The sequence below is a fragment of the Tauraco erythrolophus genome, chromosome 20 (genome assembly GCF_009769465.1).
Source record: "Tauraco erythrolophus isolate bTauEry1 chromosome 20, bTauEry1.pri, whole genome shotgun sequence".
Lineage (NCBI taxonomy): Eukaryota > Metazoa > Chordata > Aves > Musophagiformes > Musophagidae > Tauraco > Tauraco erythrolophus.
In genome coordinates this window covers 7,426,599-7,438,696 of record NC_141484.1, presented here as the reverse complement: position 1 = coordinate 7,438,696, position 12,098 = coordinate 7,426,599, and the positions used below count along the sequence as shown (strand labels likewise).

General features: G+C 45.6%; 1 protein-coding gene across 1 annotated transcript; it reads left to right on the top strand.

Annotated features, from left to right (window-relative positions):
• Positions 1 to 294: 294 nt before the first annotated feature.
• On the top strand, positions 295 to 11,713 carry JPT1 (Jupiter microtubule associated homolog 1). The gene is made up of 5 exons (XM_086624184.1): positions 295 to 441; positions 3,518 to 3,660; positions 4,315 to 4,412; positions 6,362 to 6,389; positions 10,792 to 11,713. The coding sequence occupies exons 1-5, from the start codon at positions 386 to 388 to the stop codon at positions 10,938 to 10,940; spliced, it is 474 nt and encodes a 157-aa protein (XP_086480310.1). The 5' UTR covers positions 295 to 385; the 3' UTR covers positions 10,941 to 11,713.
• Positions 11,714 to 12,098: the final 385 nt, after the last annotated feature.

The following is a 12,098-nucleotide window of genomic DNA, read 5'->3' as shown; positions in this document are numbered from 1 at the left end:
AAGCGACAGGCCTCCCGCCAATCAGCAACAAAGGGCGCTGCCGGCCGGCCGCAGCCAATGGCCGCAGAGCAGGCGTTGCTTCACCAATCAGCTTTTATGGATGAGGCAAGGCGCTTCAGGGTAGACGGTGAGGCGGGCCAAAGGGCAGAGTGGCAGGGCGCGGTCGAATAGGAGCTCGGGATTGGGTTTGAACCGTCGAATGAGAAGGCCGCTGGGGGGCGGGCCTTAAGGCGCTATAAAATGCGCGGCCGGTGCGGGCGGCGGCTGCAGTTGTCACCGGCGGGGCAGGGCAGGGAGTGGCGGGTGCTCCGGTCGGGGACCATCGCTCCCCGCTGGCCTCAACGGAGCCCTTTCTCCTTCCTCCGTCGCCTCCGTCCCCGCCGCCATGACCACCACGACCACCTTTTCGGGCATGGACCCCAGTGGCAGGAACAGCTCCAGGTCCGGCGGGGGCTTGGGGGCCATCGGGACCATTAGGGCGGCGGGGCTGGGGGCGTTCGCAGCGGGGCTGCCGGTGTCCCTCGCCGGAGCGCCCGGCCGCACGGATGGGGCTGCCCGGCGGGGCGCGATGCGCGGCGCGGTGCCGGGGCGGGGGAGAGCTGCGGGCGCCGGCCGGGTCGGGGCTCGGTGCGTGCGGTTCTTCTTCGCCGTTTCCCGGCCGGGCGGGTCGGCAGAAGGCGGAGGCGGCCGCACCCACCCGAGGGCAGCGGGCTGCGTGTCGGCTGGGCGAGTCGGCTCTGCCGCCGGGGGGGCGGGTGGTGGCGGGGGGGGGGGGGGGCAGGCCGGGGCCGTGCCCTGCCGCAGCTGCCCGGGGGAGGGGGGTGCGGGAGCCGCGGGGGTGGGAGCTGGCGAGACCCACCCCGGGCTGCTCGGGTGTGCGTGTGCGTCCCTGCCGCTGCCTAACAAAGAGGGGAGGCGACTCGCTGCGCGGCCGCGCAGCCACGCCGCGGGTGGGGATGGGGGGGGGGGGCAGTGCACCCCCGCTCCCCGGCTCTGCCCGCCTCCCTGCCCTTCCCGCGGCTGCGAGCATCGCCCGTACCCCTTGGCCTGGCGGAGCAGCCCCGGCGGCTGCGGCGCTCTGGGTGGGGCCGAGCGGGCTCCATTGTCTGCTCTGCCCGCCCGCCCGCTCCGGCGGGAGCCCGCGGGTCGGCCCGGGTCGCGCCCCGCTCGGTCCCCGCACGCCGCTGCGCTGGGCAGGCGGCCCGCAGCTCGCCCTGGCCGGGGGGGGCCGTCTCGTTGAGCTGCCGCTGCTTTGGCCGCCGGCTCGCAGGGAGCGTGCCCGGGGGCGGGGGGCGCCCCTTCCCCCGGCCGGGCTCCGGGGGGCGGACGGGGCTGGGAAGGGTGGCGGGGGGAGGAAGCCGTAGCCTGTCTGGAAACAAAGAAAACTTGGCAGGTACGTCTGGGAGGGGGGCACGGCACCTTGTCGGGCATCCGCGGTTCTGCAGGAGGAACAGCTGGCTTGCAGAGGATCGTGTCGTTTTTTCAAGCCATCGTGCGTGTTTTCTGTAAGGTTTTGGCCTGGCAAAGCAGATGCTGCCTGTGTGCTCAGAGCTTTTTGGGGTGCATTTGGAAACAAAGCAAAAAAACCACAAACCCTGAACAAGAGTGCTTCCTGGATGGAGCTGCGGGTGCATTTTCAGTAGGCATCACTGGGTATCGGGTGCAATTGTAAGAGTGGTTCATTGCTTGCAGTGTTAAATGTAGCTTTGATGAAGCACATTGCAACATCTCAGGGCCGTAATAGGCATCTAATAAATTCTGTCAACCTCTGGCTGGGGTTGGCAATAGGGATTATTATTCCTTAACAGCTTAAGTGATGGCTTTTTTTTTTCCTTCAATTGCCTGTTCTGTTAATTTCATTAAGACTGTCAGTGGAAACTTGTGCTGTTATGAGAGCACTGGTTTCACTACTCTGGTAAAATAAAGGTGATCAGAGATGGGGGAACAAGCCCTCCTTTGAGCAGACTGTTCTTCAAATTAGTAAGCGCAACAGATATAACTAAAAAAAATAAACTACCTATATTAGGAGGTTTTCACCAGAAAAAAAAGATAATGGAGCGATTTAAGACCATTATACCTTTTGTATCTTTTAATGCAGAAAGGAGACAAAGCAAGTCATAAAAACGTTCTTGGATTCTTAAAACATATTATACAATCTACTGAGATCCTCCCATTAGCACTTCTTGAGCATTAGTAATTAGAATTTTGGAGAATAATTTTGTAAGAAAAAGTAGTTTGCTGGTTAAGCAACACTAAATATCCATGCTGGGCACCTTTGTGAATTTTTCTTGCTGTTGTGTTGAGTTCTGTAGATTTGTGTTGCATGTGGAATGTAATAGGCACGGAGTCTCAAAAGAGCCGAACGCTATTACGGATGGTGATGACATGTGAAATCAGACGTGTTCTTTGTGTTGAATTCCTAGGCTTGATGCATTAACAAGCTGTGTAGTGTTCTCTATTGTGAAGTTCTAAGTTTAATTTATTAAATTATTTGAAAAGATGAAGTGTGCACCTTCCCTAGCTTGTTCTGGTCTTCATTTCAGAGCACTGGGTGTCCTGAAAGCCCAGTTCTGTTGGTGAATTCACCTCTCTCGGGGTTGTGACAGTTCTCATACGGCCTTGTACATTTTTATTTTCCTGGCTTTTGTTTGGCTTCTCCAGCTAGCACATCAGCCTTGAAAATGTCTCATGCTTAAAAAAATGAGATCTGAAGGAATGTACATTTCAAGGTTTCGTTGTTGTTGTTCATTTTGCTCTATTTCTGCAAGTTGGAAAGCAGACCATGACATAGCTCATGAAGTACCGGGCAGGCTTCTTTTGTGTCTGTGTAATAGAAGATTGTTAGATTTAGGTTATGTATCTGGAGCTTTGTATACATGTTTCTCCTAATAGTAGTCCAACTTAAAAGTGTTTAGTTGCATCTTTTAAGTTTAGTCTGGTAGCATGCTGCAGGCTTGAGGGATTTTCCAATGAAATAAATCTAGATAAAGGCTGCAGCCCCCAGTCATCAGTGATGCAACCAGTACTTTGGCTTATATGCCAAACTTTAGTCTTTGCTGTGCTGCCAGTTTGAAGATTAATGTTCGCCTTCCCAGGGTTCTCTTTACAAAAGAAAAAAAAGAGAATTTGATGTGCCCACATACTTTATTTTTTAATAGAGCAGTAAGAACAGCAGCTCTTGTTGACACTGAGTCAAGGGCACAAGTAGAGTGCAGGATTATTTTATTTTTGTGTTGCTAGAGAGAAAAGTAGTGGAGATACAGTGCCTGGATTGAATGCTGGCAGGCCACTTACCTTTCAGGTTATACACCGGAGACATAACAGCCGGTGTCATCTGTTAAAAGCCAACGCATGATACAGTCGTCTTGCATAGTTTGTGTTCGGACAGAATTTAGCCGGTGTGACTGCCCGTTACAAGCGCCACCAACGATCTCTGGGCTCATCAGTCTTGTTTGATATCTTGGAGTGCCATTTAGTCATGGTGCACGCAAGGTTGTAAAGCTGACTCTCTCCCCAGAGTGCTGCGTCCTCCGGGTGGTGGGTCCAACTTTTCCTTGGGTTTTGACGAACCAAAAGAACAACCCGTGCGAAGGAACAAAATGGCATCCAGCATCTTTGGAACTCCTGAAGAAAACCCACCTTCCTGGGCTAAGTCATCGGGTAAGGACGGAGTGCTTTGTTTCCAGATCTGCTGACATGCATTAATTCGTTTTTTGTATCAGCCTGAAGCTGCTGGTGGCTCAGTACGGAAACCAAAATTCACTTCCTACTTGGTAGTTTAGGGCTATAAATGATGTCTACTTGCGTGGGATTTTTTTATTTCTCATTTTGAGTTACTTCCAGAGGTTGTTTTTATGCAAGTCTTGGACATAGATGTTGCAGGCAGATAGCTAAGAGAATTGTATTTTTAGTGGAATTTCCCCAAGTTAATCGAGTAAGGTGAACTTGTGTCTTAGTATTTGGAGCAGCACTGATCGGTCTTGATTAATCAGAGGAAGTTTAGCTTTGTTTTGTACTCACAGCTGGGATTAAGCTTACGTTTCTGCAGAACACTTCCAGTAGGGGTGGCCTTGGGACCCTAGTTTCCATCTGGTTGACACCCTCAACTGCATGATACGCTGTTGTGAAACCGTAATTTGTGACTCATTATCTACAGGATCAGAACGTCTTAGAATGGTAAAGCTTTAAGTTAAAAGAGAAACAAATAAAAACAACAACAACAGCAAAACACAAACCCTCCAAAATGCTGGTTTATGATCTGCTTTCTCAGTGAGTTTATCTTGCAACCTGATTAGAATCAATCTCTGCTTGTAGGGACTAAGCCAGGTGAAATCAGAGAAGACACTGAATCATCTGGACCACAAAGAAGAAGCTCAACTGATGCAAACTGTGGAGACTTTGTAGATCCCAAGGTCAGTACATTAACTATGAAGAGACTGATAATGGGACAATTCATGTTCTGTGTGTGACTGCTTTATCCTGATGTTCACATGGCTGGAAACATTGTAGGATTTGAAACCTTATTCTCAAATCTTTTTCCTAACGGTTCTCTGTTCTCCCTGATAGTCTTCTAGTCTGTTGATCAAGGGCTGGATTTTTCTGAAGTGACCCCTTTATAGAGCTCTTAAGTCTTATTGATGGGACAGTAATGAAGTGATGTGAAATCTAGCTTCAGCCATAAGTGTATGATTGTGCGTGTTAACAGATTTTACAAACAATAGTTGCCTATGACAAACTCTGCAGATCTATTGACTGACAAAAGGATTTGGTTTCACGTCCCAACAAGTACTTAACCTTGGTAGCGTGAATGCTTGTTTTATTTCTGTTACTGGCTTTAATAATACTATCAAGTGTGTTACTTTCTATGTAAACTGTCTACTTGGTAGCAGTATGGGGCATGATTTGTCGTGTTAATGTGGTTTTTGCTAGATGTATGATTACATTTAATAGGAAAAATAGGACTAAGAGTAATAATTCCTCTGAACTTAGGAAAACAGGAACCTAGGGTAGACTGTACTTGCACAAATGAATTCTAGAGGGAGGGAAAAAAAGAAATCTTGTGCTTTAAAGCTCTCCAGCTTTAGGTTTTCTGAAAAGGACTAGGTAGGTAAATTGTTGATCTCAAACGTTGTGGCAGATACGTTTTGCCTCATGGGTTATGCACAGCAAGTTTTATTTTTATAATTGTCATCAATCATCGCTTTCACCCATTTTGATATTAATAGGTGCTTTGAGCCACAAAACTGTTCTTTGTTGCAGAAAATGTCTTGTTCCAATTTAGCAAATGTAAGTGAGATTAAATTTATAGCTGCTACCACAGAAAACAAAAGTAAACTCTTTAGTTTAAATCTGCTTTCTACTTAATTATATTAAATACTTCCATTCTCAGCTTTGCAAACAGATTCTTCCAATGTGGAATACTTCAATTTTACGCAGTAGTTACAGCTACAAACAGCAGAAGCTCGAGCTAATGCACTGTAGCCCAGTCTGAGAATTAAGGTGATACGTTTGTGTGAGTTTCTGTGCATTTGTATTCTGACAACTGCAGTTTCACTGTGTAATTAACAATGTTAAATCTGTGAAAGCTGAGAAAACCTCATGCCATTGAGGAGCCTTGGCTGCTGCTGGAAGACTTCTGTATCTTTGTGTCAAGTTGCAGCCTGCAAATAGATTCAGTATAAAAAGAATGTTTAGTTGTTTATGTAGTGAAGGAAACGTTATCAGTAACATTACAAAAAACTGATCGTATTTCACAAATGAAGTTAAATATCCCGGATAGCACAAATGCTCTTGACCTTGCTGACAGATAAACGTTTGGTGTAGGAAGGAGTCACTTAGTAGAAAGGAGACACTGAACTATTGCTAATTGCTTACAGTGTAACTTTCTTGTTGCTGCTGCTTGGCAATTACAATGTTCTGGTTACTGTCAGTTCTGCCTGATGTAGGATGCTGTGTATAATAAAGTGGTGTTGCCCGCCTGCATCCTTCACAGTGTGGGAATAACAAGTATGCCACATGTCATGAGGTCATCAGGATTACTTCTGTAGTAACTGTCTGTTTAAGCTTTTAAAAGGATGTTAAGTAAATAAACAGCTGGTGAAATTAGTCACTCTGTACGAACTGGTGCTTAAAAACCCATAATATTAATCTGCAGAAATATTTCTGCAGAACCCTCGATGCCGCTCTGATGTCTGTCCCGAAGAGCCCGTTGCTGGTCTAAAAGTGCTTCACTGGGTCTGTTGCTCAGAGCGTGTTGGTAGCTAGAGCAGCTTGCCTATAACGTGGAGTGTTGAGTACCCCCTCGATGGAGGGGAAACCGCATTGTGAAGCCTGTGATGTGATGTGTTTCTCTCTCTTCTAGGGAGGAGATGGTGGTGGTGAAATTTCTGGTGAGTAACTCCTTCGGACTCTCCTGGCAAAAGCCTTTTGCGGTTACGCGTTTTTGAAATGGAAGAGGATATAGGATATTTCAATGGTCGTGTATTAGGAGAGAGACAGCTTGGGGTTGTCCCTTAAATCCATCGAATCAATAAAGTGAGCGGACTACTTCAGTGGAAGTGTGGATGTGGAATGAAATGTCGGAGTGCCTGTTAGTCATCAGGTTAAAAATGAGAACAGTCCTGTTCGTTTATTTTGCCAGCAGCAGTTGGTTTCAAGATTCAGTTAAGTACTAGAAGGCAAGGTGGATACCATCTTGCAAAGAGTTCAATGATTGAAAGACTATAGTGTTGTTGTGGTAGCTTATAATTAGATAGTACGGTCAACTTAATGGATTTTTAGTTCAGCAATTTACTACTTTCCTGTTGTTTTCTCATACAGCAAACACTACATTCACGGAAATAATCAAAACCAGCTTCTGCATCTGGAAGTGTCTGCATTAACTAGCTTTTAAGTTCCTGTCACTTTTTAAATGCTGATTTTTGCCAAGGAAGTTCATATGCAAACTGCAAATTCCATGTAAACAGAGGCATTTCCCTTAGCAGCATGCAACCTTGAAGTGTTTTTTCTAGCTCTGAGGCTGGAAATCTCTCCTTTGTGAGATTCACCTTAGGAATAGCTTACTTCCTGATGAGAGGAATGTGTTGGCCGGGTACTTTCTAAGTGCTGTTTTCAACACCTAAGAGTTGTGGGAGATGACTAAAGCCATTAGCAGCTCCATGTCCTGAAAAGACCTCCTGGGAGGGTGAGAGTTTTTCCAGAACGTTTTTAATTACCTCATAAATGGTATCTGTGCCCAAAATAAGTCTTGCTTCTTTAGCAGGCTGTGATACAGCATCACTGCTTCTAATCAAACTATAAAGGCTCTTTTAGTATTTCTTTCCCATGTCTGTGTGATCTTAATTAGCACTGTAGGCATTTAGAGTTTATGCCTCAAGTAGGAGGATGTGGTTTGATAATAGAAGTGAACCGATCCAAGGGCCCTGCTGTGTCTCCTGGTATTTATTTAAACCAGCTCACCATGGGGTCGGATGAGAGCCTGCAAGCGGCGGTAAGGCGACAGACGTGATGGGTGGAAGCAGAAATAGGGCTGCCTGGGTTAGCAACAGCTGACTGAAACTTTAAGTACAAAATGGTATTCCTGACTCTTAAAACAAGTTCCGATTTTCACAGGCTTATGTCTGTTGGATTTTTTGTTTGTTTCTGGTAGGTGACAGGGAAAGAAGTTTTTATCAGGTACTGAGTAAATGTACGTGGGGACATCGTTTGAAAATAAAAGTGTTACTGGAAAGTAACTGGGGTGGCCATGACTGAAAATTTAATTTTTTGACGGTGGTCAAGATGAAATAAAAATGATACGTAAACGTTTGAGAGTTAAACTTCCACTGATGGTGCTTGGGAAGGAGTAGAAAGTTAATGATTCCTGGAAATGGTGTCTGTGGCAGATACCTGAGAATCTTGATGGATTGTTAATTTAATTTCTACCGTTGATGGCTTTGGGCGTCATAGCATAATGGAGCACAGCATCCTGTTGAGCTAGCTGTGTCAGTCCACCATTTGATATCCCTGCTGTGTGAGATGGCAGACATGAGCCGGTGAACATCCCACCTGTCGCCCATATGATTCTGTACTTGATGTTGTGAAGCTGTCTCCGAGGTTTGAAAGGGGCTGAATGGATACACCTCCAAGTAAAAACTGTCTGCTTGCAAGCTCACAGCATAACTAGATTCTTAATAGATTTCCATCATTAAAAAATGTTTGTTCCTCTGAATTTGGAAATTACTTTCTGTCTGTAACTGATTATAAAACCCCAAGTAGGTGTCAGATGGGGGTACACACATTTATTAATCATGCCTGCCTAGGAGGAAGATAACTTTCTCCTTTTGCAGCAGTGTTCTTGCTTCCTGTTTGGAAGCTGTAGTTCCTTTTTGTACACCAAAGTTTCCAGTGGTTTGCAGTAGAAAGCTGTTTCATAGATTATACCCTTTCTGGTAAGGGAAAAACTTTACCATTTGATCTGATCCTGTTGCATTTACCACTTCAGTTATTAGGTTAGCAAACTTACCTGTACCTTGGTTACGTGGGAAGTACTGAGGTGTGTATCAGCTGGCTGCATGAGCCTCCAAATGCTGTAAAAATTTCCCCAAAGCCTCCTGTGATAGTAATTCTTGTTTCTTTTGTGACTCAGTCAGCGCTGTGTACCTAATGAATGTGACTAGCTAAGGAGAGCTAGGCAGCACTTGACTGACTGTCACTGCTGGCTGACTTCACATGATGCACAGGAAGGTCGAGTCTGGCATTTGGTGGACAGATCATCATCATGAGTACTGCACAGTACTCGGACTGTCTGCTGAAGGCGCAGACAATGGAGCGTTCAGCGCTGCACGGACGGTGGGCACGGCCGCCCTTGTTCTCGGCGTGCTGAGTTAGCAGGCAGTGGCACGCCTGAGCTACAGAAGCTTCAAGCTTGAAACTTTGTGTTAACTGTTTTGTTCACATGTGCCTGTGGGTTGGTGAATACAGCAGGGAATCTATATGGTAGATTATTTCTGATTGCATGAAGACTATACTAAGCTGCTGGAGGTCTTTGAGATTATCAGAAACGTGGATACAGGGGGTTCAGTGGACACGAGTGGGTTTTCAGTGTTTCTGATAAAATTTTGCATCAAAGATTATTTAAAAAAAAGTAAACTGAGTTCCCACAGGATGAGAGGAAAGCTGCTCCTGTGGACAGGAAGCTGGCTGAAGAATAGGAGGCAAAGAGTAGGACTTAGTTAGTGATTACTTTTCAGGTTGGAAAAATGAGCCATGAGAAGTGATGCTGGGACTACTTCTACTCAGTGCCTTCATCCATGACCTGAAAAAAGTAGTGAACAGTGAAGTCTCCAATTACATTGGTGATACTAAGCTCTTTCAAGTAGCCAAATGTGCTGATGGTGAGAAAGTCTCACTGTCAGAAGACCTCAACTAAATAAGGTAGGCAGGTAAAAAGGTAGTAGAATAATCTTTATATAAGTAAGTAAAAAGTAATGCATCGGGGTGGCAAGGGGGACCCCAACACCTAAACCATGCCAGTCTTGTGCTCAGCTCTGCGCAGCAGTTAACTCCCAGGATCTGCCTTGAGTCTCATTACTGAAAGTTCTCTGCAATGTTTGGAGGCACCAGCAAAATGTTCCAGTATCGTCAGGGAGAGAATGGGAAACAAGACATCGTTTTGCCTCTGTGAACAGCCATATGCCCGCATCTTGCATTGTGTGTACAGCCCTTGAAATATTAAGAGCAGAAGGTTGTAGTGGAGGTAAACAAGCGGCAGAGAAAGGTAATGGGAAAGGTAAGGAGGTGCAGCAGCTGCCTTATGAGGACAGACTAAAGTAGCTGTGTCTCTTCAGTTGAAGAGACTGGGGGAAGAGGGAATACGATCAAGATTGACTGATTCATGAAGGTGGAGGTTAAGGTGAACGTGCAGGTGTTCCCCGAATCCTCCAAAGCAAGAACTAGTGATGGATAGATGAAACTAAGGGGTCTTTTAAAAACAGATGAAGTGCATCTTCACAGAGCTGGCAGTGAAGCTCCACTCCCCTCACATCACCAAGTGTCAAGAGGCTACTTGGTGCTTATTTGGGCCTTTGGCTCATAACTGAGTGTGTTAATCTATAAAAATGTGAACTGGTAATACACTTGCTGTGCTCATGAATTAGTTGGCAATGAAGCAAATACATTAGTTATTTGCTACAGTATCTAAAGTGCTTCCTGTGAAGAATTCCTTCTGTGTCCTGTCTTCACTTGTAGTCCTTCAGAAGTATTTAAAATAGATGATACTACCATATGCTTTCCAGGGAATGTACAATCGGATCCTACCCATGCATGGCTATTCCCTAGTCTGTTCTGTGTGAAGCCTCAGAAGTGTGTGTCAGATCCTTTTCCCTTTAGTTACAAAATTGGGAATGTAGTTTGAGCTCCTGCTTACAAGCTGTGGTGCTCCTGTCACTCGATTTCCAGCACCTGCTCCGACCTGAGTTACAGTTGTCATCATCATCTGCTGACTACGTATGTAGTACAAGACTTAAGCTGCTTGTCATTTAAAAAAAACCCACAACATAATTGCTGGGGTCCCCTCGAAGCAGCTGGGTGAATGTGGCCCTTGAATGCCTGAAAGGAACTGTAAGGCATCGGAGTTCGTCTGAAAAACACTTCAGAGGGCTGAGGTCTGTCCTGCCAGCAGGTTACAGCAGCACTCTGAGTGCCTCTGTAAGGCTGGAGAAAACTTACAGGAGCTGATCTTGTGTCTAAGCCAGCGAAACATCTGGCTTTTGTCATTCACATCAAACACTTTAAAAGCTTCTTTTCTTCTAGAAAACACTGAGGCTGATGTAGAAGCTGCCCCAGGTCAGAATGAAGAAAAATCCCTGCCTGCTGCACCTGTTCCTAGCCCAGTAGCACCAGCACCTGCACCATCCAGGAGAAATCCACCCGGTGGCAAGTCCAGCCTAGTCCTCGGTTAAACCTTTCCCTTCCTGACTGTTTTGAACTCGTGTCTGTTTCTTTCCCCCATGCTTGTGAACTGCACAACTTGAGCCTGACTGTACATCTCGAATTTCTTTCATTAAAAAGAAGCACTTTATGTACTCCATCTTTTTTTTTGAGATCAAGGGTTTTTTCCACTTCTGTCCTGTGTTTTCCCCAGATCTACTGGAAGTGACATGAGTGTTTTCTAGTGATAGACTTGAGGGAAAGCTTTATGAAGTGTAGTGATGTAATTTGAAGGAGAGTAGATTGGTTCTAAGTGTGCTTAGAGGGTTTTTGTACTGAGATTTTTTTAGAACCCCTTAGCTTTACAAGAGTCTAGAATCCTGGTTAAACAGGCCAGCAAACAATCAGCAAGAGCAGTCCCTTCCTCCGCATGCGGGATTTGGGGATCTAAAAGGCTTCATTGCCTGCATGTGGTAAATGCCTTGAGCCCTGCTGTGCCATATAAATCATAAAGTGGTTAGTGTACACCATGCTGCCTTTAAAAAAAAAAAAAAAATCTTGATACTGGACTACTATGAAGCAGGGTATGTGCCAAATAGAGGGCTGATGACCAGAGCCGCCTGGCCTAATGCTAGGAGGGGATTTATTCAGACTTTATTCAGTAAAGGTGGAGTGGATCATATAAATAAATAAAAATTACAGGGCATTTTTTTTACAACTGACTCAATGCTGTGCATGATCATGCTGGTGCTTGACCATGAGGTGAAAATCTCATCCTTTAAAAGTGTGTGTTGTAATTTCACAAAGCTGGACTGTTGCTTAAAAGTAAATAATATAGAAATTTTGAAGCAGTGTTTCCTGTGTGGGTTTTATTTCATGGGTTTGGTTCTGCTTTGTTCTCGGTTGTCCTTGTCTCAGCCGAGCTGCCCTACTGTAACACAGCTGGCACGCAGCAGAAGAGGACAGTTCTTGCACCTGACTTGAGGTCACGATCGTGTGCCATCTTCCCCTGAAGAAAGTCTGACTTCAGTTATATCTTCTAGATCAGAGAAGCATGGAATATGGCTCGATATATATATATATAAATAATTTTGTCCAAAGTCCTTTTTTTCTCTCAAGAAAATAGAGGAAATGAAAGTTTCTTCTCACAAAAAAAAAAAAAAAAATAGACCTTAACAAGGGAGAGGGTG

Coding starts and splice junctions, on each gene's coding strand:
- JPT1 (XM_086624184.1), top strand. CDS start 386: ATGACCACCACGACCACCTTTTCGGGCATGGACCCCAGTGGCAGGAAC. Junction 442..3,517: donor AGTGGCAGGAACAGCTCCAG/GTCCGGCGGGGG, acceptor CTCTCTCCCCAG/AGTGCTGCGTCCTCCGGGTG. Junction 4,413..6,361: donor GAGACTTTGTAGATCCCAAG/GTCAGTACATTA, acceptor TCTCTCTTCTAG/GGAGGAGATGGTGGTGGTGA.